This window comes from Varroa jacobsoni, unplaced genomic scaffold, assembly GCF_002532875.2.
Source record: "Varroa jacobsoni isolate VJ856 unplaced genomic scaffold, vjacob_1.0 scaffold_1329, whole genome shotgun sequence".
Classification (NCBI taxonomy): domain Eukaryota; kingdom Metazoa; phylum Arthropoda; class Arachnida; order Mesostigmata; family Varroidae; genus Varroa; species Varroa jacobsoni.
Window position 1 is genome coordinate 27814 of NW_019214231.1, and position 27750 is coordinate 55563.

General features: G+C 41.5%; 1 protein-coding gene across 8 annotated transcripts in view; it reads right to left on the reverse strand.

The window, feature by feature from the left end:
* Nucleotides 1-27750, reverse strand: part of cpx (synaptic transmission protein complexin) — a 217131-nt gene that overhangs the window by 25480 nt on the left and 163901 nt on the right. Inside the window, exons 3-5 of one of the 8 annotated variants that reach the window (XM_022848134.2) lie at nucleotides 25564-25599; nucleotides 350-488; nucleotides 120-195 (exon numbers count right to left, since the gene is read on the reverse strand). In XM_022848134.2, coding sequence (XP_022703869.1) covers nucleotides 120-174 — 55 coding nt within the window. In that variant the 5' untranslated portion in view covers nucleotides 175-195; nucleotides 350-488; nucleotides 25564-25599. Of the gene's footprint in view, nucleotides 1-119; nucleotides 489-681; nucleotides 701-785; nucleotides 879-1157; nucleotides 1181-5075; nucleotides 5380-7616; nucleotides 7920-25563; nucleotides 25600-27750 lie in introns of those variants that run through there. The other 7 variants (XM_086971861.1, XM_086971865.1, XM_086971866.1 and 4 more) reach the window with 7 other exon arrangements.

The following is a 27750-nucleotide window of genomic DNA, read 5'->3' on the forward strand; positions in this document are numbered from 1 at the left end:
AGAACATAAAAAAACTATTAGAAAATTTATTCGAATTGTTAGAATGTAATGTCAGCCTTCTCGGTATCAAGGGGCGGCTATAATAGGTTAAAATGAAACAAGTTTAAAATACTACTTACCTTTGACGGCATTGAGCTGGTTGCCCATCATCTGCTTTGCAATAAAGGCCGCCATCACTGATCAGTCGGGTGGGATCTGGTTAGGTTTGACCGCAGGAGATTCAGGTGAAATAAAGGATGAGTAACGTTGTTCTTCTTCTTATTTGATTTTTGCCCACGTGGCTTACTAATTGTAGAATAATAGAAGAGTAACTGGTAAGTGTAATGGCAATCGTGAGTTAAATTGGTACCTTTAATCTTTTTTGACTTCGTTTAACGTAACCTTGCGGAATAAAGTGGCGGGATTTAGTAGGTCGGCTGATCGATTGGGAATCAGTGACTGCCCTTATCCGGTTTTCAATACTCAGCCAGAGGCTTGAAAAAGCACAACTGAAACACAGAAAGGCGACACATTGACACCGAGTTAGATCTTCACAACGTATTTTAAATTCATTTTTTACTTAGAATGTAAGCTACATTCGTTGCCCCGGTCATATGGTGATATCCGTTTCGTATGCCAGATCTGACTTTAACTAGCTGGGCATCTCAAAGGCATTATGTTTCTGCGCTAGTCGCGCCCGACCTGTATAGTGGACGCTGTTCAAATGTTTTACCGAACGCAATAGTGACACCTATATGTATGTATACCACGGTCTCGTTTATCAAGATAGATGCAAGCGCTCATACAAATCTGGGTGTGAGGAAAATGTATACTGGAATGTATATTGGGAGTAAAAATCATCGCTAGAATATTGTTAAGGGCTGTGTCCTTCTATATATAATGCCGCAGTTTTTATTCTTTATTGCTCATCATAGTAACAACGTGTGCCATGTATTTAGATATTCTGTTAGGTATTGAAGATAATAACCTTGTTTTTACAAAATGATTGATCATTCAGATAAATGCAAACCGGAACTACAGTCAAACTGCTCCGTAATCTCTTTTATACCCATACTAAAAGCGAGAAACGTCGCGCCTATTCAGGTCGCACGAGCTGGCAGGAAATTATGAAATCCGTTTAGAGCGCTATATATATATATATAATGAAAGCCCAATACCGCATATTCTCAACACGTCGCGACAAAGATTGCAGTCATTGGTCGTAATGGCGAAGTTCTGAGCTTTAAAGGTTCGTTCGGGGCTCTGAAATGGCTTTTTGGGGACATGCATCAGCATCGGTGATCGAGAAAGGCTCTGAAATGACCACACTCATGGCACAGGCCAACCGTATAATAACTGTAGTCGTCTATTTCGAAGCTGCCGGCCGTATTTATTGTGTGCATAAGCAGCGCGCTTATAATATTGATAACAGTGACCCACACGTAAAATAAAACCGTAAAAAGATTCGCCTTTTTCCCGGTTACCTTTAACATTCTATTTAGATAACAAATCTTTTATCGGCTGGTTTGGAGAGCATAGAACGCCAAGGCTGGCAACTTTGGAGGAACTCTACATCTCAAAAGGTAGACATTCGCCCGTGGATACGTAGTGTCAAAAGCAAAACATAGAGCGTAGGAATCATAAAGCAGTTTACTGTTCTCTCAAGCAGATGTATTCTTAGCGATAAACAGGTCTTCATTTGCAGCGGTTCGCACTACGTGACAAGACAGCTTGCTAGCGTCAACCTGGCCGTTCCGTAATTACGGGACCCTTTGTTAATTGAGCGAACAAAATTGGGCTCTCTTCAAATGCAATATAGATCGTCGGCGACGTAAGTTAAGTATATGCAATACGGAGTACCTCTCGATGTTTCTCGATGTACCTGTCTCGATCGAGCAAATGCAAAGTCTTTTTTTAGTTTCGGCCACGTCTATTGGCCACTGTGCATAAAAATCATTGCTCTGTATAGTTGAAAAAGCTTTCAAGGGTGAAGCATAATATTACTGTTGTAGTCCCGTAAAAAATCATTGTTATCGAAACGAATAAGTTGCCACAATGTATTAAAGGCCTTGCTTCATTTGTGCGATGCTAGTACTCGCTAAAAACTTCAGTTGCCAAAACTTCAACTAGGCGCCACAACTTCAAATCGTTAATTTAGTTTTTCCAGTAGTAAGAAGTTAATTCATTACACAGGTGGCTTACTCTGTTACGAGAAGTGTAAATAGTATCTCTTAATAATGATAGTAAATGAAAGATTTCTTCTTATTAATTGCAATAGCAATTTTTCATTTTCATAGTCATCATTTTATCAAGAGCAATTATGGGGGGTAATAAACATTACTGTAAAAATTAAATGTCTCATTTTATTGTAAATGTATTACATGTTGTACGGGGCGTAAATTTCCGCTTACACTTCACGCGAGCTAGCAAACACGTCTATATAGACACGTGTTGATCTTTGTCAACTTACTTTTACCTCGTACGTGGCAGGGTGTAAAGTTTTATTTGCAGGTAGTATAGTTTGCACATGATTTATTAGACATTTTGATCAATTTAGTTGCAGAGTGTGCTTAGTACACTCGCACTCCCAAGACAAACATATTGATTTGATTCAACATACAGACTGGTGACAAATACCCAAGTAAGTAGAGATCGCTAAACCTCTACAAATATATATAAGTTACCGAACTCTGCTGAAGGGAGCGAATCCGAGATACCCCAATAAGCAATACCGACAAACCCGTCTCAGGAAAATGTTTTTCCCGGCTAGCTCGTATGCAATCGAACATTGCCGTACTGGAACAATTAGCTTTAAAGAGAGCTTGGCAAGCAAATAAGAAGCACCATTTTGTTAACCGGGTCAGCGTTGACGTAACTCGTTTACGAACAAAGTCATTTATAGGTTTCCATAGGTCACTTCTGCAAGCATCCCTATGCACTGATGCAGCATATCCATGTACGTTGAGATCGAACAGCACACAGTTGTTCAGCTTAAGGAGGACACAAAGTCCTAGTTATTTGTAATTACATATATGGCCCTCGTGTACATATATATATACGCAGAACATATATGCAGCTTTTATTTTTCGTTATATTTCTGTCTTAAAAGCATCGATACTGGCAGGCTAGCTCGTTGGGCGCTTCCGGCTAACGTAATGGCGGTGTAGCTTTGACCTGCAGTTGGCGTTACAGGGCAAAAGGTCATCGTCTGCCGGAGGCCGCCTGATCGTCGTAGCTGGCTACTGGTAGCTACTAGCGTCCGTAGTGCGAGGAACGGTAAAGGATGGATCTAACAACAGCTGGTGTTAGCAGTATCCTGAAGGCAGCTGATTAAGATCATATAGTTTTCTCCTGCTTCTTCCATCGGTCCACACAGCAGTATTTGTTGATACACAGCGTCAGCCCCGTTCTGTGAAAAAGGCCTGATAACGTTGGTCACGAAACTGACCCTCCCCCCTCCGCCCCAACGCAAATAATCGATGTGGTCGTATAGGTCCAAGCTGCAAGGGCATACCACGCGCATATAACCGTACGGTAGAAGCTTTACGCTAAACTTCACGAGACAACTTGTAGTTAGGCATGTTAAAAGTTTTATGTACAGCTTTACATAATACTAATATTAGATATTTTTTGGTGCATTATATACTAATGAATTTACGTCAGTATAAATTATACCAGTATGTAGCGCGATCTTCCATATAATGCTTATATTTACGTACGTAAACGGTCTATAATTTTATTTAGCATATTTCAGCACCCTTTCTACAATATTGAAACATATCACAGTTGTACAGTGGACCAGAAGATCTATCAGCCGGTGTAGAGCATCTAATCTTGGGTCCGTTGTCAATAATGTAACATTTATGATTTTCGATGCGTAAATATACCTTATTTTATGGGTGGTCATATTATTTAGGTATAATTTTACGGTGGCTTCACTTCGTCCAAGCTAATGCGCCGCAAATTATTTACGTAGCAATGTAACTCGAATGGCCATATACTTTAATCGTAATGCCCCAATAGGTCGGTGTTAACACGATAAATTCAAAGATCCAGATTCAAGCGAAAAAGCTAGATTTTGATAGATGGATTTTGCGCATATACGTCAGTTGCCTCTCTTCAGTCTACCCTTGGCTAATTATATGAAAACATTTAGTCATCAAATAGATATACCCGAATAGTCTTGGAAAATGGTGGCGTTTAGTAGTAAGGGGTCATTGAAATATTTGTTTCTGGGATAACGCAAGCCTGGGCATATAGTGACTATTTTATCGTAGATCTTCCTCAGGCCAACCTGTCAAAAAGATAAACTTCACAAAATGCCAAGTCATTGTTTCATTGGGTATATCAGCGCTGTTTAACGCTAGACAAAAGTGTACTGAACCGCTTCGAACGAACGAAAGCTTTCAATCATTTGTTTTTAGATAGGCTTACCATGTAATGTAACATTTTACTAGAATCAATTATCAACAAGCAGGAGTACGAATGTAAGGCGATTTAGTAACGACGATCAAAAACTGTAATAGCTATGACTAGCTATAGCCGTGCCCTAAAAGGGCATAAAACTCAACTAACGACCTGACCTTGAGAACGCAAGCAGCCGGCACTAGTTGGATCCGCTCTAGCCCCCCCATAGAATCGTTGTATTGGTTTTACAGAGCTTTGGGGATATGGACAAAAGCTAGATGTAGACGGCGAATGGGCGCAATTGGTCTTTTTAACCCAGCAGAACAGAGATGTTGGCAAGTTGGAACGCAACTGGCCCAGATGAAGCCAAGCAGGAGGTGGCTGAAGTAGACACACTGGAGACAGTGACAGCCGTAGACGCTGTTTGTAAAGATGGTACTGGTCGATGGCGTCCGGTAGGGCTGGTGGCAAAGCCGAGCAAGCGCCTGTTCCTTTTGCCCCCGTCGCTCACCCCACTTCGAGTGTGGTACGGGCCGCCAAGTGGATAGTTTTCCTGCTGGCTGTGACGGCTCGTCAGAGGAAGCTCTGTGCTGAGACGTTGCTTACCGAGGCAACTTATATGGACGTTGAGTAGGCAAAGTCTAGATAGCTAATGGGTAGCTACTAGCAAATGGTCTATGCTGACGTACCTTTCCCGACTAGCCTTAACGCCATGGATGGATTCAAAAGTTGTATACCGCGGCACGCTGTTATTCGATAAATTGTTCATTTGATTCAAAAAACATAGTTGAGTCTTGCACGATTTGAACGAGTCAATAAATTACCGCACTGGCATAAGGTGTTCATCTGAATCGAAAACGGATTGTCCGTATACACTGATCAATAAGAAATGCCATTAAAACAAGCATTCACAGCAGAACTTCTTATCGAGGAAATAATTAAAAGAGGAAGTCTTGGCTGTATCAAGCCGGCGCATGATACGGCTTTAAGAGACAAAATTATAATAAAGCTTCTACAACACGAAGTCTCACGGAGCACGCTGCGATTAATTAGAGCGATACTACAGGAATACTCGGTAGGTAAACTTGATGGAGAGATTCAGCTAGTTCTGTTTATCCAATCAATTGGCGTGACATAGAGTGAGCACCTGAGCCGTCTGCTATTCCCCCTACCGCTGAATGAATAACCTGCTACAGCGTGCTCAAGATAGGGCGAGATAGGTAAGAACGTTGTTGGACGCTGACGATCTTGTCGTCTTTGGAAGAAGTATGTTTCTTGCCCAGAAAGATCCTGTTAGATTAGGATGTTACGCAGGCTAGTCTGAACTGTTAACCAACTTCGACAAGGCAATGGCCATGAAGTATCACTGTGGGAGTTGCCATACTGCTACCGACAAACTCCACGTAGGTTGAACGAGTTTGAAGTATGTGAATAGCTCAGTGTTTCTAGAGGTGTTTTTTGTCGCGTAACCTTTAAAACGACGTAACGAATAGAATACGACGAGCGATGGTTGTGAACGTAGGAATGACGTTATGGCGCTGGCGTTCTTCGAAATAAGGATGACCTTCATTGTGTCCTACGGAATCAAAGTTATTTGTGATTACCTCTCATCGAAACAGCTTGGAAAACCTGCTCGAGTCAAGCCTTGGTTCTCAAACCGCGTCATAGACACCTGCATTATTCATCACCGAAGAGATAACACGCCGCTATTTTTAGAGGACTTGAGACGCAAATTTATACTCTTTCTTTATCACCGCTGCCTATTCGGAGCTTATGTGCATATGAAGAAAAAAAAAAATGGTGAAAATTGATCGTGACGGATACAAAATAAGATCTATGATTAATGAAGCCTGGAAGTGAGTAGGCAAAACAAGTCGGTACGTTAATTACACATTTTGTAGTACGTAAACGTCATCACTTCCAATGGGCTTTTATTTGCCGGGGGCTACGTTTATCTGCGAAAAGTCTGATGCAATATACCATTTGGCGTGATTGGCAGCTCTACCCGATCGGACCCTTTATACCCGGATCCTTATTTCATACGTTTAAGCAATACAACTGTATCTTTCTAAATACATCTGGCCTATTTGTTTGTATAATCTTCCATAGAAACGACTTAAGCTAACGTGAAGCGAGACTTTTTTTATATGGCAACAGTCTATAGGGTATGTTACTGGTATCATCTATTAATAAACGATCCGAGTTTTCATCAGGGAGCATTACCTCAAAGACGCGGTATTACCTATTATATATATATATATATATATACATACAGAAAAATACAGCTTTGCAAAGCGTTATGACGGTACTTTTCGAGCAAAGGCAACATACGAGCAAAAATTATAATCAGAAACATGCGACGCAGCTCTTGTATATTGGACCAATCTGTATATATTTAAGCATATACTATCCTAAAAAGTACTTCATTTTCTTTTTACAAGAGCTTTTAGGTCTGGCTTGGAAAGTTACCATGATATATGCATACGGTTCAAGCAGAGGGTAACGTTGCTAAATAATCGTAAAAACTCTCTTGTTAGCACTTGTCTATATTTTTGGAACTAATAGGTGTAAGAGTAATTGAACGTACTATGTGAGCTAACAGTGTTGGTAAAATGTGCTACTACAAGTGAATGAAAAATACGGTATAATTCTAATTATCGGCTTGAAGCAATTATAAGATCTCCTGATTTCGTTACTTCGGAATCCTCAAATATTTCTGGTACAAACTAGTGAAACAAAAAAGTTACAAAGCCGTAAACTCATACGCTGTTACGTAAAAAAAAAACGTAACAGTGTGTCATAAATAATAGCTGTTGCTGAACAAAACGTTTCGCATGATTCTAAAAAATGTATGCCTTCATAAAAATGGGTATATCTAGGCGGACGAGACACCTATTTTCAGAGGATTCAGAGTTATAGTTACTGATCTTTTTTTTTTTATTCCATTATAATAAACAGATCGTACTAAAGGTATTAGTGTTTCACTTATCCTGACCATCGTTGAAAAAAAAGGTTTATCTATCTTTTTAAAGTTACAGCTTAGTCCAAGTTACTCTGGCTTATTTGCGACTAACTTTTAGCAGTTTCATTTGGTACAATATTACTAGGTGTTGTCGACAAGCCCATGGCACTAGGTTTTTGGTTAGACTTGAAATGGTGAAACGACAACAAGCGTCAAAAACGTTGAAATAATGCTGTTAATTTTGTTTAAATACACATTGGCGGCTCACCTTAGCGGTGATGTACAGTCGTAATCGAAACAAAAGCACTATAGACTGATGTTTGTATTAGCATTGAATCTAAAACCAAAGCACTCATGCGTCTTAGGGCAGTAGAATATGTTGTTAAAACCATGTGTACGTCAATCACTGTCGATCGAGTCTTAGTTAAGTAATTGGCCTAATCTACCTAGATGGCAAATAATACCCAGGCTACGAGCTATTATCAACGTTACTGTAAACCTCTGGGTGTTTCCTTCGGCATAGTGTGAACTAAATAAAAAGCATTCGTCTTGATTCAGGCATGGCGGGCGGAGCTATGTTTGTTTTCAACGTGCATCGAAGTCAGGCCACCGTTGTTCTTTTGCAGATTCCAGCTGCTATACCCAGCGGGGCAGAACGTAAGCGTTCTGCTTCCGGCTAGGGAAGGGGTACGCAGCGAGGGAGAGAATTCGTGTCACGTCACAGTCAACACTTTTTAACGCGAACCACGTGCTAAATGGGACAGGCAAGCAATGACTAGGCTCTAATGGCCATCAATGCGGGGCCGGTAACAAAAAGCTCGACAGCAATAGCAGCAGCGCCCGTAACAACGCGTCACTGACGATTGAAGCACTCGCAGTGACAGCAGTGTTGATATTTGAAAAGTTTTGCCGTTTCCATTCCTGGGAGCGGCGGTCTAGTCCTTAACAGTGGCTGCTCTATTGCAATGCAGAAATGTTAGAAAGAGAAAATCGAGTGAGACAATGAAAAAAAAAGGAAACGCAAACGACAATGCATAAAGACAATGGAGTGGTGAAGTGGAATCAACATGTGGGCGGGCGGTCTGTGGGGGGCGGTGGGGGTCGGTGGCTGTCTGTTTACGTAGCCTTAGTGGGCCTGTCCCGCAGTCGTCCACTGTGTTTCAGTTCGTCGGGTTCAGGCATGGCCTTGAAATTCCTTCCATTTCTCCTCGCTGCCAAATTGAATTCAGGCATCCCGTATTACTGCGATCCAGACAGCGATGAACTTTTTGGCTGGCAGACCTTCCAATGCTCTTCGTCGACTGCAGTGGCGAAAGCAGAAGTACGAAGACCAGTAGCAAAGCTCCCAGGTGTCTGAACAAGTCAACAACTACCCATAGTGGATTCACTGCTCGAGCTTACCCCTGGCCCCCCTGAGCATCATGATCATGCCACCTTCGAGCGGCAGGGAGAAAAAGACATTTAATTACTGCTTAGCTACGTCGCTACGTCGACGATAGGCAATACCCTAGAATCAACCTAATATACTGGTAGCGACGTGCTGGCGAGATGAGCCTTGCAGTAATGGATAAAATGTTCAGATACTAAACTGGAAACCTTTCAGGAGATAGAAAAGAATCTCCACGATACTAGATAAAATACTATGTTATCCAGTACCACGTTGGAGATAGTGGAGCTATGTAAACTAATATTTTCTCAGCACAACCGTTGGGGATGATTCATTTCATTCACAAGAGCGAAAATTATACCATTCTATCGCATAAATATTACCAAATACGTACTAAAATCTACAACTGCCTTGCGCTCATATATGGCTTATCTATTTATTATGACTTGTTCTTTTTAATTGATGCTTGTTCAGACGGATATTAATTATAGTCACTGGCGTACTCAGAAGGTAGGCGTTACGTAGGTTACAAGTAAGTTGAGATAGACCACTTATGATGAGATCAGTCTTTCAACAAAACTGGACATATTCTACCTTTGATCGATCATTGGGATCAGAAAAGCTTATGCTTTGTAACTATTTAGATCTAGACTGGTTTATCATAAGGCTTTGTGAAAATTTCAAACAATGTTTTAAATAGCTCACACACTGTGATATAAAAATACTCTATTTAATTCGAGAATCCAGCAATTCAAGTTTCTCTAACTTCCAGCCTTAGGTGCTTGTCAGAAATGCTGAAAGGTATTCCTTGAAAAATATTCTTTTCCAAAAGCAAGATTCCCTGACTCCAATGAACAAGGCCGATGTAGCCTTTGCCCTCATATCGCACAAGTCCCCTGCCACAGCATAACATGTACTCGAAAATGACTAATTACCTAACATTGATACAACATTTTGGCTGTAACCTGAAATTTAGTTACCTAATCATCAACATGAACTCTATTATAGTTATTCATACAGCTTATGTTGAAACACATGCCTACATGTATCTAGAAAGGCTAAATAAAACATTTTAAGTTCAAGAGTTTCTTAAAAAAAATGCTACTTTTTTTTGTGTTCGAAACTGTTTTTTTACGTTACGATCTATGAAAATTCGGTACGATTGCTACTGCATAAGTTAAGAACTAGCAATAGTAAGAAATACGGTCTTCACGGAATCTACCGTCTGAAATATGTTTTAAGATAGCCTTTAGGTGTCTATGAAGCGCACTGCTTTTCTCTGTATCTAAACTATTTTTGATAGACCATCCGTCTGATACGTTGTAACGGTTATCAGGTTTAAATACGATATGCTCAAGCACCATAAATCACACTTGACCAACGCTGGCTTCTTCATCATATAAATAACCTTTCGCCCGGGAGAATAGCCTCGGGAAGCGGTGTTATAACTCGTTCCTCAAGAGCGTTGGCGATCCCTCACCCATCACTCACAGTTTCGCACTCCGCCGTTTTCCCAATATCTCCACAGAGCCCAGCTCCAATTGGATGGGCGCAAAATTTTAATCTCGCGCGCAACCGAGCGTATCCGTGTTATTTTGGAGCAGGCAAGCATGAAGTATTTCTGTGTTTCTAGCCAGAAAACTAGTACCTAACGATTGGGTATGTCCTTCTAGATTTCGGCCGTCCTTCGTCGTTGTCGACCCGGCAACGCTTGAAAGCCCTCCGTAATCTCAGGGTCCCTTCCCGCCGTTCCGTCCCGTTTCGCGTCCTTCGACGACAGCATCTTTCCATTCCAATGTTAAAATCCTCTAGAGTCTGTTCGTTTGATACCGTTGGGCAGTACCCTTCTCCTCTCGACTGCTAAGAGCACCGCTAACACACGGACTAGAGACTACCATACAGAGGCGGCGAACATTCAGTAAACATAACATCCACCCTCGACCTTCTTGTATTAGCCAGCAGGGCGACGCGCCGACTGGTTCCTCTGACAGTCGGACACTACAGCAGCAACATCAGCAAAGCTTGCGGTGATGGCAGTGGTGCTACGTTGACATGAAGTGACAAGACACAACGAGATGGCTTTGGGCGTTTTTACGTCAGGTCCTCAGCCGCCTGATGGTGACGGTGCTACTATTGCTGTGACCATTTCGTGAATTTGCGCACAGAAAGGAAGAACACAGAGAAAGTCAGAAGCAGATGGGGCACTAGCTTTGTTAACTCAGAGGTTTGACTCGGGGTCCCTGGATAGTGTGAGGGTGTGTATGCGTCGCTGGACGCGCTGTGTCTGTATATCTGTGTGTGAAGTAGGCTGCTTATATCACAAGAGGCCACGTGTCCCTGCCTGTGTCTTATCCTCTGTGTCTGCATTTGGTTTAATCCCTGCATGGTATGGTTGATGAGAGAGAGACAGGAGTCTAGCCTAGGTTTTCTGATCTACCTTACACGCAGGACCGGTTGGGACAGTGCGGAACTCACAGCCTGCCTCTCCGCTAAGTGACCCACGAATAGCTCTGGCTTAGCGTCCTCGTCCCCTCAAGTTTGCCTTGGCAAGGATTCAAGCTGGTTCTAATGAATTGAATGTTCACGATATTTGGCTCATAACAAGAGCGCCGACGTGAGTTCTACATTGACATCCGTCATAGGCAAAGAAAACTTCTCAGGCTTCATCGAGTTTTACTAGATCCGCCTGAATCTCAAAACTGTTACATTCACGTTTACTGCGCGTTCAAATTGTTCAAACGTTCTTCGAATGCAGCTGGCCTTATTGAAGAGTTTCTTTAGGAAGAACTTCTTTCTGCGGTACTTTGGAACCGTGAAGTCGGATGCAATCGCAAGAGTCGATGCCATGAGGTGGCCCAATTGCCACTGTACAGACTATTACGTTGCATGCATAGATGATCAAGGGTTGCATCCGTTCTCCAAAAGATATCTAATTGCATAATACCGAAAATGCAAGACCTCGCATGGCTCAAACTAATCCTGTTTGAGTACAAGCCGTTTTTATGTTACAAACCTCCGTTAAAACGTTGCTTGGTTTTTAATAGAGTTGACCAAGGCTGCGTGCGTATAAATCGACATATGGATTTTACTATTGGCTTTTTCTTTCTTAATTACCACTCATTGTTTATCCGTATGTACGCACCGCCGTATGATGGCGTACCGTAATAGAATCGAGTAGACTTGGCCTTTCGCACATTGTAAAAAATAATCTTCGTCAATTAGGTCTTCCTGGTTATTTAACTGTTGATCGTTGTTGGCAGCTAAAGTTTTTTCGGATAAGAGAACTTCTAGGCACGTCCATTAAATTTATATCTCATCGAGTCTTTCTGCTGGCTGAAAACGCAATAACGCTTCAATAATTTTAATTATCTCGCCGTCAAATCGTTACCGAGGACTAAATAAGTGTAACTTACTTACACTTCAATATTGAGGAAGAGGGGTTTATTTATATAGGGACGCTTTAAGCGGTGTGCTATTCCAGATAGCGCTTAGCGATACCAAGGATGGCCATTAGTCTTGATGCAAACCATTTTTACATATAAGCTGTATTGATAAGAGTTTAAATGTATTTATGTATTGCGCAAATATAGAATATGATCTGTCTTGCTTTCTATCTATAATAATATAGTGAATTATTATTATATATACTGGTTTGTAAAAGGTAACCATATCGTCTATAAAAAGTAACGTAGACATTTATTTAGTGTTCAGCGTTCCACGAATATAATGCCCAGCAGAGATGAAGAGCGTCTTGGAAAATGCAATGTTAAACTCATCAACTGTTATTTGGGGAGGTCTTATTCAATATCGCGAGTTGCGAAAAATAGTTTACAGACGGACTATTCAGGAAACTATGTTAGATAATAAGCAGATGCTGAGGATAATTAAACCAATGTATGTCTCAGACATTAAAAGCAATTATATTTAATTTGCTCAGGTGTGGCACGTTTCCTAATATAGGAAAAGTTTGAGGAGTGCTCTCCCTATATATGATACTATGAGATATAATATGGACGTTGCCTGACCATTAGAAGCATGACGCACGTATGGCAGCTAAGTAAACAGAATCGTGCAGAAAGCAATCAAAAAAGGCGTCTGTCAGATTGAATCCAACTAATATATACGGCGTAGTACAAAGGGAGTTTGAGTTTTGTGGGTGCATCTGCGTTCGTCCTTCATTCGATGAGGCAGATCATGGTGTGGATCATGTGCTGAGAAGTAGGAAAAAGTGGGTCGACGCCAGAGAGCAGGGAAGTGCATACGGATGGGACGCGCTATCCCTCAGCGGTGAAGACAGTAGTAGTTGTAACATAAAGTGATGGTTGCTATTTCGGTGATGAAGGCAGCCGAATTCAAATGAAACAGAGAATACTACAATAGCAATATTAACAATCTGGGCGGAAAATGGGTTGCCAGTCCGCTATCCACCTAGCTGTATTCGCAGGAATCAATCAAATTGTCTTTTCGCTCACAGCCAAAGCGGCTCTCCCTTTTTGTAAGCACGTGGACCCTCAAAACAGGCTTGAGTGCTGGGCGTGTATGTCGAACCAGCCAACAAATAGAACTATTCAAGGGCATATAAGCAAAATCTAAGTCACGACGTCACGGCCTACTGGAAAGGTTTACAAGGATTTCGAAAAGGCCTTTCGGTTGCTGAACCGCTCGTTTGCGGCCGCCTATTTACAGGCTTTGATTTACCCTTCCCCTCTTCTGCTTTCCATCTTTCCTTTCCAATACATGGTGAATATATATTTATTTATACAGAGTCTTCGAAATACACCCGCAAACATAAAGACTCACGTGCTGTTACCACTACTATTAAGCAAGAGCTCTGAGTTCGTAACATCTTAGACTCGTTTGACATTTGCGGTGTATGGCACTTCCTTTCACTGTCTGTGCAGCTGATATTGCTATGTTAATTATTTCACCGTTGATGATGGCTATACCGCATTGAGGCGAGATTGGGTTGAGATTCTAGCTGATCTCGCGGGCTACTATCCGTCCATCTATCCATCGATTTATCAACAAATCACATGTTCAACCCAGATTTCAATAAGGGTGAGCTGAACGACATTAAGAGGACGCGGAGTCCAGTTTTCCGTGGAACACAGTACGGGTGTGTTCGAAAATATCGATTCTAATGCTAATATATAGAATATAGCTAAATAACTGTGAACGTTAGATGATTTCAGCCCCGTATCACACAGCTCAACCCAACTCAGTGAACGTGCCTAGCCGGGTGGTCCAAACGTAAAATTCAAACTATCAGCAATGATCGAGCGGTGATCAGCAATTTTCGAGGCATGTCCCTACGCTTTAAGACCTGCTCGATATCAGTTGAGTACGAATTTCTACAATAAAACACGGGCGGAATTCTTCTGTGACTATCGGCCTCCGATTATGAACGGCATATTATTGAACCGGGACATTATTAACGAGAAGGGATCGTATCGAAAAACTTACGAGAGCCTAAGTTCTTAAGTAAAGTACATGCTATTGCGCCTGCGATGACATTTTGTTGTACATAACGTAAGCTATTAGTCAATAAAACCCATTTGTCCCGTTACTGTGGTTTGCGCGGCAGGCGAACAATTTGTCAGCGGCAATACACAATGATATAATATCACACTCATTTAGGAAAGTTTTCAAAAGCCACTTAGATGGATATCTCTCCTTAAAAATGAAGGTTTGCTGAAATATAAGTTATTTGAACGAGTGTGAAAAAGTAAAAATAGAAAAGTACTTTGTAGCGTATATTGATCGTCTGAGTTATCAGAAACTGGCTTATTGTACTGATCAGTATACTTGCAATTTGCATGAGAGCAAATCGATGACTTGAACCTTTTTTTTTTTTTTTAGCATATTAAGATCCTTTTATTGCTTACATTCATAAGATGGTTGCCGGTTCGCGGCCACTACCTGGCTTGACCGATGGTTTGTCTTACTTATTTGTTATGACGATAAAATTTAAGGCGGGTTCCGGTGCGTCGTGTCCAATGGAACGCAAGTAACATTATGTTTCTTTAACGTCTTTTTTTTTTTTTTTTTTTTTTTGTTTTCAATATATTTTGTTTGTAAAGTAGGAACTATTTTTTCCTTAGAAGATAGTCAAGCAAACCCATTTGTTTCTACCTTGATTTCAGGCGCTGGTCTGATCGAATTGAGTTGTAGTGCATTTTTTCCCTAACCGTTTTATCGGATCCGTAGTTCGATCGTTCAGACCGATAAATGATCCAACCTCTGCCCTTTCTACCTCGAGCTCCTAAAGAACAAACACTACAGGCCTTTGCCCCACCTCTATTAGGAGTAGTTTTCTCCGACCAAAAATAAGCGTTTGCCAGCTGCCATGCTGTACATCTTCGTCAAAGGACGGAGGACTTCCTAAATCGCTACGAGACTTCGGCGCTTAATTAAGGCCTTTAAGAATGAGTAAGAATCAGCTCGTCTTACTCCCAGGTCCGTGAGTAAGGTTACGTCAAGGTACCATGTCGAGCTTGGATCATCTATTCTAGGCTTTGAAGAGAAAGACCTGACGACCCTCTGCGGTAGACCGTCACTTCGCTTAACTCGAGCTGAAAGGCTACCAAGACATGATGTAATGGGTACACTTTGCACCTTGTGGGAATGAGGGCGCCCTATGGAAGTAAAGTATTTTTCTTGACATACTTAGGTCCCTCCTTTTCATTTAAGCGGATTTGAAATTCAAAATAATGACAAAACATTTTTTTTCTTACTGCACACTCAATAAATAGCTGTTCTATACGAAATTCTATTTCATTAAGTTAGAGAATAAGAATACGCATCCAAAAGGGCTTTAGTTTTTTTTCTATCTAATTAATTAGCTAGATCTGAAGACAGAAGATTGGTAAGCTAGCAAAGTTAACAGAGCATAGCTTTATTAGATCAAAAGAACATCTATAAAATAGTTAGCTTTCAAGGCGCTCCATGTTGGCTAAATATCGGTTCGTAGACACGCTTCTTGCGCTACACGTGCCTGCTTGTCTGCAATCCGCAGGCCAGCTTTCAGCCCATGCTTTATATATGCTTGCAAGGGCATTTGGGAAGCAGCCATGGATCAGTACCTGGTGTATGCCAGCGGTTTCGGGACACACAACAGAGGCTTGAACACAACTTACAAAAACCCGCTCTCTCCGACCTGTCAAAGCGACTATGCGTGAAAACCCAGGTTACCGAATTAGGTTTAGGCAGCTTGAAGAAGGGTTATATATCGTTGTGTCGGAAGATTTTAAAAGATCATTTGAAGAAAAGAGTGCCTACATACCGAATGATCTAAATTTCGAGCAAATGCAGAGCCATTAACAATTGTCTCAGGAACATTGCAACGCATTCAAAGGATTTGATATAGCGCGGTACTACAGGTTCAGGGGTAACGCGATGTGGCTGACGGATATCACGTGAAGACAAACTTATCATCTTCTGCGCATCGATTCAAAAGGAGACCAGATAAGAAAGGTGGAAAATCTAGGCTAATAATTCAACTTATCTTCATCGTATTTCTTTGGCTGTCGGTATTTACCTAAATATATATGCATTATTATTTATGCCGAACGCTGCAACTAGAGCATTGTACTATTATTATGAAATCTCAAAAAAATGCGTAAGTCTTGTGCGCTAAAATTGTGAGAGATCAAGTCGTGGGTTATTCACCACGATGATGCACCGACCAGTTGAGACGTCGCTGTCAGTTGTAAATGTATCTGCAAACGAGCACAATGTGTGTATTGCCTCAACTCTTGTATCATCTATTGGCTCTAGCCTAGAAAGGAAACAAAACAACGCTTGAAACGACCTAAACAATCGGGAAAAAAAACAAGGGTAGGCCTCGGGTTTACTTCTGTGGCAAAGGTCAATCATTTTTTTAAAGGATCAATAAGAAGCAATGGTATATTTGAATTCAATCCGACGGGGATTTGTTTGAACGAAACAATTAGGATCTGGGCGATTGAAGCATGTGCAACTAATACAGAGCTGAATTGTTGTACAGAGGATTTTGTTGTTAAGCAATCACGAGTAGTCGGATGACCCAGTACGTCATCCGTAGTTAAACGCATGGAAATACGTACGATCCAACTGCATGAAGTCCATATGCAAGGCAAGTGTGCTATAGCCTACAGAGGTCAAACGAAATTGCGAGGCGAACTGATATAAAGAAACGATTAAGGCACAAGGGGCGATTAGGAAACGAGGCAAACCGACTTGTCCTAGACGACAAAGACGCTGTGCATACACAAATTTCATAACCATAACAACACTAAGTTGTTAATAATAGATGACTTTGCTGGTACAAATGCTGTTCCCAAAAAAATGATAGTTTCTTTCCCTCAACTTCTGTGTCTCTGTACTTTCTGTGCAAATCTTCCAATCTATCACAAACCAGAACTTAAGTACTTATGCATCTCACTGTAACGTGACTGCGGACATCTAACAGTGGAGCGTAACTGAACACTGAGCAGCTGGAAAATCATCATCCTGAGGAACTGAGCGCACGCCACGGGTATGCGTTGCCGCTGCGACTGCTGTTACCATCGCGACGTTGCAATGCTATATCTGCGTGTCGTGGTAAGGCTAATGGCGGCCGTGACGCATACTGAAGGTACGTGTGTTTACGTTTGTTCCCAATGAGCACACACGACGTACGGAAAGTTAGAGGAAGAGGAGTTCCGCAACAAGAAGACCGGCTGCCGCCGGCTACGGGTTAAATGAAACTGCGTTTGCGAACTACCATCGACACTGGTGCTCGCCAAACTTTAGAAACTAAGCAGACATCAATAATGCTCTAAGTTTTCTGCCTGTCGTTCCGCTTCAAAATAGTTAAAAAAAAACATACATGTTTGCGTCATTGTTGGAAGTCAACTTCGGCTATAGAAAAGCGTTGTTGGCGATGTACATCAATCTCATGTATATTACTGAATTCGCGAATATTAACTATTCGTTTCGCGAGAGGATTATGGTGGAAGGCCTTGACCCGGGAAATCTCTCATGACAACTGCTTCCCAAGCCGAAAACCCTTCTGCATCATGATACAGATAACTCGCTGTGCGTATTACGCCGCACTACACGTGGCAAAAATAATATCTTTCATGAGATCGAACATATCATTGTGGCTATATAATTCCGTAAAAATAGGCTTCGGTGGTAAAATCAGCCACGTCAGGCCTTTTTTCTGTAGTGTGTGTGTGTGTGTGTGTGTGTGTGTGTGTTCTTGTGGGTCTTAATATCAATGGGGGTTTAATACCAGATAACCCTCGGAGTGGGTTAGTAACAGTTCCCAACGAGCGAGTTAACTGTGATTGCGCTTTATTTATTTGTGAGAGTAGACAGCTCTCCTGGGAAATTATCTAACCTCGATCACTTGCACGCTTCATTCATAACCCTACAGACCTCAGCCTGCTTCTTTACTTCCAGCAGCATCGGCTAGCTTTCGTTAGCATGGACGCTTTTTTCCCTTCTTTCTGCCCAGTTTTCTTAGATGGTTCCACCAAGGATAACCCAAATATCCCAACGCACCTGTGCGGTACCCTTCATTGGTACGCAGAGACGAAATAGGTCTTGGATCTGACCAGGTTCAAAAAACCAGTAATGGATGTTTTTCAGCAGGGCTTGGCAGTACAGGACTAATAGCAGCTGACCTATCTGTGATTCTCTGCCTAACTATATTTGAGCATGACTGTCGACGCTTAAGCTGAAGTATCTACAGATCTATCTCAATCATCAATAGAGCTCCGAACTCTAAATTGCTCCACATTGTCTAGCATCACGCGATTCAGCAGTTTTCGTCTTGCATTTGTTATATTTCTCATTAAATGGCGTTTACTCGCCACGATACGGCTGGTAGGCAGTACGTATCCATGATCCCTTAAAATATTTAAGATAAGAAATAAGTTAATAGGCTTGAAATTCCATGTGGACTAATATGTTCATGCCACTGGCGTGAGAAGTTCAAAGTTTTATTCGCTTACTGTGTAACTTTTTGCTACTTCAGATGTTGAACACCCACAGTTACTGAGTGAAAACCATTGGTAGTAGAGTTCCATAAGTAAATGTCCAAAAGTTGGTTTGATTTCAAATCACCCACTACCTGAACCTCCTTCATTGAAAAGCCTGAATATTTTTTTGAGAGTAGTCGTTGTTTTAACGTTTTCCTTTCCGCTTTTCAATTCTTAATTAGCTTAAGGTTGTGTTTTATACTATTAAAAAAGCTTTACTTCGTTGATCAGGCGTGTGAGGTGAAAACTTTTAGCTGACCTCAAAGTGGGTAATCGATTTTCGATTTAAAAACGCATTCCAGTAGATTCTTCAAGTTCGACAAAGATCCACCATTTCTAAGAAGGAATATTTGTTAGATGAGCCTATACCTTTTAGCTATAGAGTCGGCGCCGTATGCAAGATCCTGGTTTGCTTTCACGGCTATCTGATACTGACAAGGAATGAGTGCCACAAGTTAATCCCGCGCCTACCCTTGACCCCTAAGCATAACGTAACACGCCGTGATTCGAACAGAATTCAGTTATGTAGGGCTTAAGAAAATATTTGCTGGCAATATATAATCTTTGAGCATCAGCTAATGAAAAATAATAATAAATAAAGAAGTGCTATAAATATGTTTACCTCTTAATAGATATTCAACAGCTAATTTCAAAATCCTAGCTAATCTTACGGCTAATTATGAAAAGGATGTAAGCATAGTCTCGTGTACGTACCCAGAACTACTCACTGATATAGCGCTGGAATTCCTATTTATGGATCTAAATACAGTTTTTCAATTAAATGAATAAGAAATGGCTTCCCATGCGTGCAGTTCTCCCCGTGTAACAAACATGTTCTTATAAATGAATGGCAGCTGGCTAACCGGTTCCGGTTAAGGGCAGATGAGGCACTTCGTCGGCTGGTTAGTGACTTGCTCAAATAGTTCTATACTACGATATACTCTCTAGACAAATTAGAACGTGTTTCATTTTTACAGAACAAGAAACCTTGCTCTGCCTTGTGAAAGTTCCAGAATTGTCTACTCCCTGCCTTCCTGGCCCGTACTATCAGTAACGAGAGCAGAACGGTCGGTCTACAAACTGCGCTGGATAAATCATCGTTCCAGCCAGTTGATTCACAAATAAACTCGCATATTCCAGAGCGAGTACAACGCTGCCAGCGGAATAATGGTAGGACATTTCAAGCTAGAAGATGGAGGGAACGAGGCACAACAGGGTTGGTGGAGAGGAACGTCGCGTCTAATCTATCCATGTTCTCCCACAGTTCCTTCCACAGTTCTCGAACTTGCTTGTTCTTAGCCCCCACCACTTGGAACGCGGAGGGCATCTCAACGTGTCGAAAAATCAGCCCAAACGCCAAAAGGGGAAAGGAAATGAGGAGAGAAGACGAAGGCAAGAAACCAGGGACTGCGCTAACCGTGGAGAAAGAGGGCGCCAGCGGAGGCTCTACAGCGGCACCGATCGAAGCTGTAGTGAGGCCCGCTACTGCGTGTTGAGCCTCTAATCTGGTGAGGAACTCTGCAAAGCATAGCCCGCGCATGTCTGAATAGTGAGGGATAGAGCGAGAAATAAGGCAGGGTCAGTAACGGGAGCGGCTGTATTCAAACAGTATGTAAATAACAACTAACATTCATCAAATCATCAGTTAACTCACTCACTTAGCCACTAGCATAAACGAATTTCGATCAGCGAAGATGACGACGACGTCACCAGCGCCAATAGTCGACCCTATCACTCTCGCCGCCTGGTTTTTTCCCCCACATCGATGAGCGTTCACCGTTGAATCTTGCGTTCACTTTTACACAGAAATGGTGTATTTCCCAAGAGCTCTCAAGAGATCCCCATGCGAACTTGATGGAATTTGCCGGGTCAGTGTCTCTGCAGACTTAAATAAACTCGACCCCTGGAGATGTTTGAAGTACTGAAAGCGGCAAAAATACGGGATGAGAAGGGGACGATCTTTCCAAAGTTATCTAGCACGATTTGCAGTTCTTGAAGTACTGGTGTATCCCGACGCTGTAATAGATCCAAGCTGGCCCAAAATGGGGCCAGCGCTGACGGCACCAACGCGCTGTTCGGGGGAACATAGCAAAGGACAAACACCGTGTGTCCTAGTTTATAAAAGAAGTTGGTCTGGCCACCGCTCGCTGAATATGTCATGACAAAAAAGACACCGCTTCGACATCTTTTAATAGCCCTGGGGAAAAGCAAATGCGCTTGAGATATACATGCTTTTAGTTCTCGGTCCTGAAGCGTTGACGTGTGTATATGAATCAAACAAGGTCTAACGGAGTGTGCGGAGCACGAGTAGTGATGTTCTTTAGCCAGAGGAGAAAAAGCCTAGTAGTCGTCATTTCGATAATACACCAAGTCGACTATGGAACCAATAACAGCTCCGCGTGACATGATGCCACGGTGGGGCATACGAGCGATACCGATTAGTTGTTAGGCGAAGGCATCGGGCCGTCAACTATGAAACGGATAAGATGATATGGCTGCCCAAAAGCAGATAGGACATTCTAGCGACCAGCTATGCTAAAGGGTGGCTTTACTCTACACTCATCAGATAGGCTACGAGGGTGGGTTCTGGACCAGCCTGCAAATCGGCAACAGCTTATCGAGAGACTGAGACCGAAGAGAGAGAGTGAGCGAGAGTTGATGGGAGCATGGAGACTCGGTCTTTTTAAGGGGTAATCGAGATTTCGCTACCATGTTAGGGCGGCCGCCTGACAAGGATGCCTAACTCTGGCCAATAACCGAATCTTTCTGCGTGCTTTTTTGCTCTCCGTTCTATCGAGACCTACGTATCTAGCTTTCTCTCTGCCTGACAATCCCTGCGAGCTGTTCAGGATCAGGGTTCGCATATCGTCCGTTCCGACAAAGGTTACTTGATATATCTAAACATATTCAGGTTTCAGAGGTTAAAGCTTCGACAAAGTCGACGATGCGCCCAAAATGGGCAGACTGGACCTATTCAGTTTATAGCAATATTCGCTTAATTGTTGTATCGCTTTCGAGTGAAAATCCAAAGTAACTATTGCCATAAAAGTAACTGTTTACCGTTGAAATATTAGAACACTTATTCGTACTCTATGCCAGCTGTCTATCCCAGGCACCGTCCTCTCTTTCGACAATATGTCCTACTTGCTTTTGTTAGCAAAAGATTCAACGCACATGGCCGCTAGAGAAGGATATGTTTTATAGTGGAATTGTTATTGGTAATAAAGTGGTGAGAGTTGAACTGAGTCAGCTTCACAAGTCAGCTTGCCCCCGTTGTTTCTCTGCACATATTACAAATTGCTGACGAACCAGCAGAGCAACTGAGCAAACATCCGCAGATTACAAACAGCATTTAATTTTATATGCAGTGAATCAAATGTATTCAAAAAATGTAAAATTAATGTTTGATCCCCAATAGAGCATAAACAGCAGCAATCATACCAACAGAATAAATCCTAAAAACATATTATTCTACTATATGATACTCTTTTCAACAAGTTTTTCCTATATATATATATATATATATATATATATATATATATATATATATATATATACACACACATACTGTTTGACATATTTTGGCAATGACCGGAGAAAGTTCTGTCATTTTTCACAGCAGATTGAAAAGGAAAGAAGAGCAGGAACGGACACCCAAGAAGCCAGTAGATACTAGTTCCTTGATCTAGGAGACAGCGATAAGTCTTGTAACACCTCCCGCGCTGCCCAGATTCTCGTTAGCCATGTTCTTTTTATATATTTATGCATGCCGTGCCCAGTTACTTTTGAGTGGGCTTGTTGCCCAGTGGTTAAGTGGTTTTTATCGAATCGGGTTGAATTTAAAAGAGCAAGTGGAAGTAGCGGGGCATGCGGCGGACGTGACATGCAAATCTGGAAAAAAAGACGATAAACATTTCACGAAGGGAATAAAGGACAGGGAACGCGTTTAAGCTAGAAAAACTAGGTGTTCCATGTAGAGAAAGATTATTAAAGATCAGTAAAATACCGCCTGCAATGTTCATGCTTTTCTTATAATAAATCTAAAATGGTTTTCATCAGAGCCTACTAAATAATCACCTTTGAGAAACAGACGAAATGCAACTGGTCCCCCTGCCTTTCTCCTACTGTGTTCCGCGTAGAACATGGCCTTGCAATAGTCTGCCGAGATTCTCCCTGGGCAGCCGGTTATTACTTTAGTATTGACCGGGTGTACCTTTGAATACCCTATTTCTCCATCATCGACCGGCTCGTATAATTCCTGCTCTTTCTCGAAAATCTAAATTGGAGGGGGGTGGCAATGGCTACAACGGCAGAGTGGGACGTCAGGCTCGTAACGGCAATTGCGAAGTTCAATAGAGAGTTCAACAATCTATCGGCTGACAATCAAAAATGCTTGTAGCCCAAATTGTGAGAGTGCTTAATATCATAACATTTTAGAAAGCTCGTGTGTTGCTATATCGTATATAGCATGACTACATGGTAGTTCGTAGCGTCCAGTGCGTCTAAGGATACGACTTTTGTTTTGTACACGCGAGCACATGCGTACTCGAGCGTTTCTCATTGATTGAGACTTCGCCCCTTGGATGAGCTGAGCAGAAGGACATGTTCCCAAAAGTCCGCACTTGTAGATTGCTTTCGTTATCTGTTGTTTCTTTTTTTCTGAATTAGTCTACATTTCTTACGAACCGCGGAAGAAGGCGTAAACATAATAGTTCTACTTAAACAAGTCATCGCGGCTGATCCATGAAAACAGGTTTGTTAAGTGTCTTAAATATACTGACTGCGGTGTAAGAGAATAAGCATTACTTTTTGGCCTGGACTTTCTGTGCTAAATTCGGTTTATGTGAAAAGCCTTTGCATACGTCGTACCTAACAACGTTCACTACTTTTCGATTGCTCGTTTGGATGTATATGTAAATGTCTCCGTTGGCTTTCATGAACTATATATGTGTATAGTAATTTCTCCTATCAACCAGCAGCTGTACGTTCGTAGTTGGGTTTGAGACGAAACGGGCTTCCACCGAAAAAGGGGGCATCGGAGCTGCCAAGAACCGTCCCAGCTAACCGAGCATTGCGACGCGCGACTCTATTAATCGAACACGCATAACAATGTTCAGCCAGCCAGGTGGGTCTTTGCCCCATTCTTCTATTTCAGCAGCTGGCGCCAACCCACAAGACACGAGACCAGCTGCTCTTCTTCTTTGTTAACACCAATAGTAAGTAGTAGCTCCTCATCTTCAACAGTTTTGTTTTTGAGAGCGCGCGAACAACACGCTCTGGTCGTTCTCGTGTTTGGAAGTGAGCTTCCCTTTCGGCTTACTGCTGAACTTTCTCTAATCCACCTGCGTTCACGTTTCTGTTAATGACCAACGTATCTTTGTTACTCAACATCCTCAGAGGAAAAAGAACGTCATCAACCTGTATAAGGCCACATTACGACTTACACGCTCCATCTTCTCCCGCGTATTAGTTCATAATCTTTTTTTTCTATTGACAATTTTATAACACATGACGATAATTTCGTCACGGTTATTTGTTATACCGCTCTTTAGCGAGACGTTACTACCATGCGTGCTACTTTAATTAGATAATTGGAAAGGCACACGTGATAATATTATAATCCATCGACCAGAGCCACCTGCCATTGATTTTTTTTTTATGTTGAATGTACGTGTCTAAAAATAAATCCGATTTTCTGTGTTGCTGCATTCGTGAATTATGTACTTTTAACAGATGGCTATTTTCGGGTATGTGGACATTTGAATGATATCCTAGTAGCTAGCTAAATCCATTCCATGGGTAAACAAAAAAAAAAAAAAAATATTTTTGCTGTTTTTTGAACGTAAGGAGTAGTTTTGCTAAGTATGATCCACAGGCACGCATATGCCTAACGAGAATTTTCACGTTACTAGCAAATCACGTTAGACCTAATTGTGGTATAAAGAAATATGAAAATATTGTAAAAACTTGAAACACGGCTGCGTGCAGAAGCCCTTACCTTTCTGATAAGTGCTTAATGGGAAACTAGCAGCTAAAAGGGGCAATATAAGTTGCGCTAGTGTTCAGGTGGCTGCACCGTGCGCACAGAGAATGGCAATAAAGATGAGGTTGCAGCTTGACAGCTTCGCTTACTAGGCCACAATATTAGATTTATCCTAAATTACAGTAATAGTACTTCATTCATATGCATTACGCATTTTGGAAAAACATTTAGTATCGTTCTCATTGAAATAGTCAATTAAACAGTGTCTAACACCCAGACAGACAGGGGCTTCTGTGATAAGGTCTTGTAAAACAGGCAAACTGTGTGTTATTTTCTACCGGCAATGCGAGGAGCAGCATTAGTCCTGAAATCGTGTTTTATCAAGTGTTTTATCTTTCACTGAAAGTTTATGCCCCCAGCAGAAGGCATAAACGTTTTAGTAATGAATTGAACGGTTTTCCGTCTTGACAATAAATCAAAATCGGCATGGCAGGTATTTCAGAAGGGTCTCGTTGAATAATTAATTCTCACCTACGCGACAAATTGGCACCATTTTGAGATTCAAATAGACATCCTGGTGCTGCTCATATTTAGCTAAGGCTACCTATTGTTTGGCTGAATGCAGGCTCGAAGTTAATCCGCCAAGCCGAGGCTGGCTCTGCGTCAACAATTTCGGTAGGTAATTGAGAAACATGTTGATCTTGGGCAAGTTCTCGTAGACTTTTATAAAATGAATTTCTATAAATTAATTTATTTATTCAATATTACAGAATTGCTGGACACTATATATATATATATATATATATATATATGCATGGCAAATCTGAATGATAATTACCTTCAGTAATTGGCCGGAGCGCCGCTATCAACGGAGCTGAAAAGGTGAGTACCAGACCAAAACATACAAAAACGAACAGTTAATAACGCCGAACGGCAAAATTCACCCGGTATTTTTAACTAGACGTCAGAGCGTAGCAGTGCCTGTTTCATCCAACGTATTTTTTTGTTACAGGTTACAGAACTTACGAAAAAGGAGTTACCTCAGAGCTGTTCTCTCATCTAGACAGCTATCACCCTACTGAAACGAGGGTTGCCACTCGGTTTTATAAACTATCTACGGATCTTTTTTTTTCGGGTGCTATCAATAGATTGGGCACATTATTTGGTCCACTCATTTCACTCGCTATACTTCCATCTCATAGGTAGTAAGTAATCTGTTCATGAAAGTTCCACTGCTTCTTTTTACTTCTACAACTGAACGCTTGACAGTGTCTCTATGCTTCTTGGCCCTTGCCCATTCATTCTATTCTAAACCCAATGATAAATGAACGAACGTATATATAAATGCAACATGCATTTGTAGATAAATATACAGGGTGTTTGGGATAAATTAGAAGCAAATGGATGCCGTTTATGTATAAGCTGCATTTACATAAAAAGAGCGAGGAATATCGATGGAGCTTTCGGCAGGTGTTCATAGAGAAATCTCAACTGAGGTGTCAGCCGCTTCAATCAAGAGGTCCATTGGGCCACTGAAACATTGACGAATGATCTTTTAGTATAAGCCAACACCATACTATTTAAGAAATATATGGTACAGGTTCGCTCGCTTGAAGTTTTGCTCAGGTAAATTTAACTAAATCTAAACTGCTAAGACGTTTAGCAATTCGGTATAAACTTAAACGCTTAGAAATTTAGATCCAAAGCTTTAATTGGCGTTTTTGCGTTGGATGCCCGTTTTTTTTTTGCCAAAATACGTATCTCTCTCCCCATCTTGTCGTCGTCCTCCAACTGAGTTCCGTATTACCAGCGAAGATTAGAGAGACACGGAGACCATCGGATGATTAATGCTTCAAACTGTTTTAAAGAGTAGAAAAGTAAGAAATTTTGTTAGCTTTTACATTTTCGAAACGAAGTATGATTAGCTTTGCGCTACGCGCGGATCCAGAAGATAAAGCTTACATGCTAAAGCGAAACACGGGTATCATTAGATGTGTCTTACTGCGTTCTATTAATGAGTTTTTAGCTCCTTTGGATTACTTTTTATTGTGGATCCTTCGCGTGTTCGTATGGGAGCCTTCCTCGAGTACTTCCTTTTGAAGTCCCTTGAAGACTGGCAAACCGTCGACATCAGGAAGCCAGAGATAAAATGAAGGAACAAAAATCGCACTTACGGGTCTTCAGAACATTGGACAATCATTGCTTCTGTCTCGCATTCCGAAAACGGATCTCCTGTTCCTGCCGTGTCTGCGGTCTGATTCTACAAAGAACTGGCTTTATTTTTTTTCTTGTTTTAAGAGCACCGGATGAACGTACGTCTTCCGCGACGACCATCCTCTTTGAATTTTTCTGTATATATAACGTACAATAAATAACGTGTTTGCCCTCTAGGCTTGAGAACACATATGGTAATCTAAGCTCGAACACGGTCATATATACACTTCGCTTCTTGCTGTGAGCAGCGTTGAACGTAAAACCCGAAATATTTATTTGCACTAAATGCATAGAGGTGGTTACGTGTATGCCCTAAGGCAATGCTACGGATATAAATCTATGCACTTATAGTTGTATTATATACATTTAATATCTTGCGGCCAAAAGACAATAGTTACCACTCCAATCCACTTATTATACGTTACTTGGGTCATAGCGCGTCTGATCAAATATATTTCATACGATAAACAGTCAATGTTTCAAGTGATTGTACAATAGCTACGCCCTCTGTGCCTGTCCGACGCCAGAGGGTTAAACACACGACAGTACTATAATTCCAAACCTACGCTATAAACAAAAAGCTTTTTTAACACCATTCGCATCCCGCCATCTAATCTGCAGTTGGCTCGAAACAGTAAGTTACGCTGTTACAGCAGCGTAACGTGAAGGACTAGCAATGAAACGACGCCGCTTATCGATTTCAATGCAGATCTTAGTTGCAAAAAAAAAAAAAAAAAAAAAAAACTAGAATAGAGCCAATAATGAAAAAAAAAGAAAACGGGTTAGAGATAAAATGAAGGGAAGACACGGA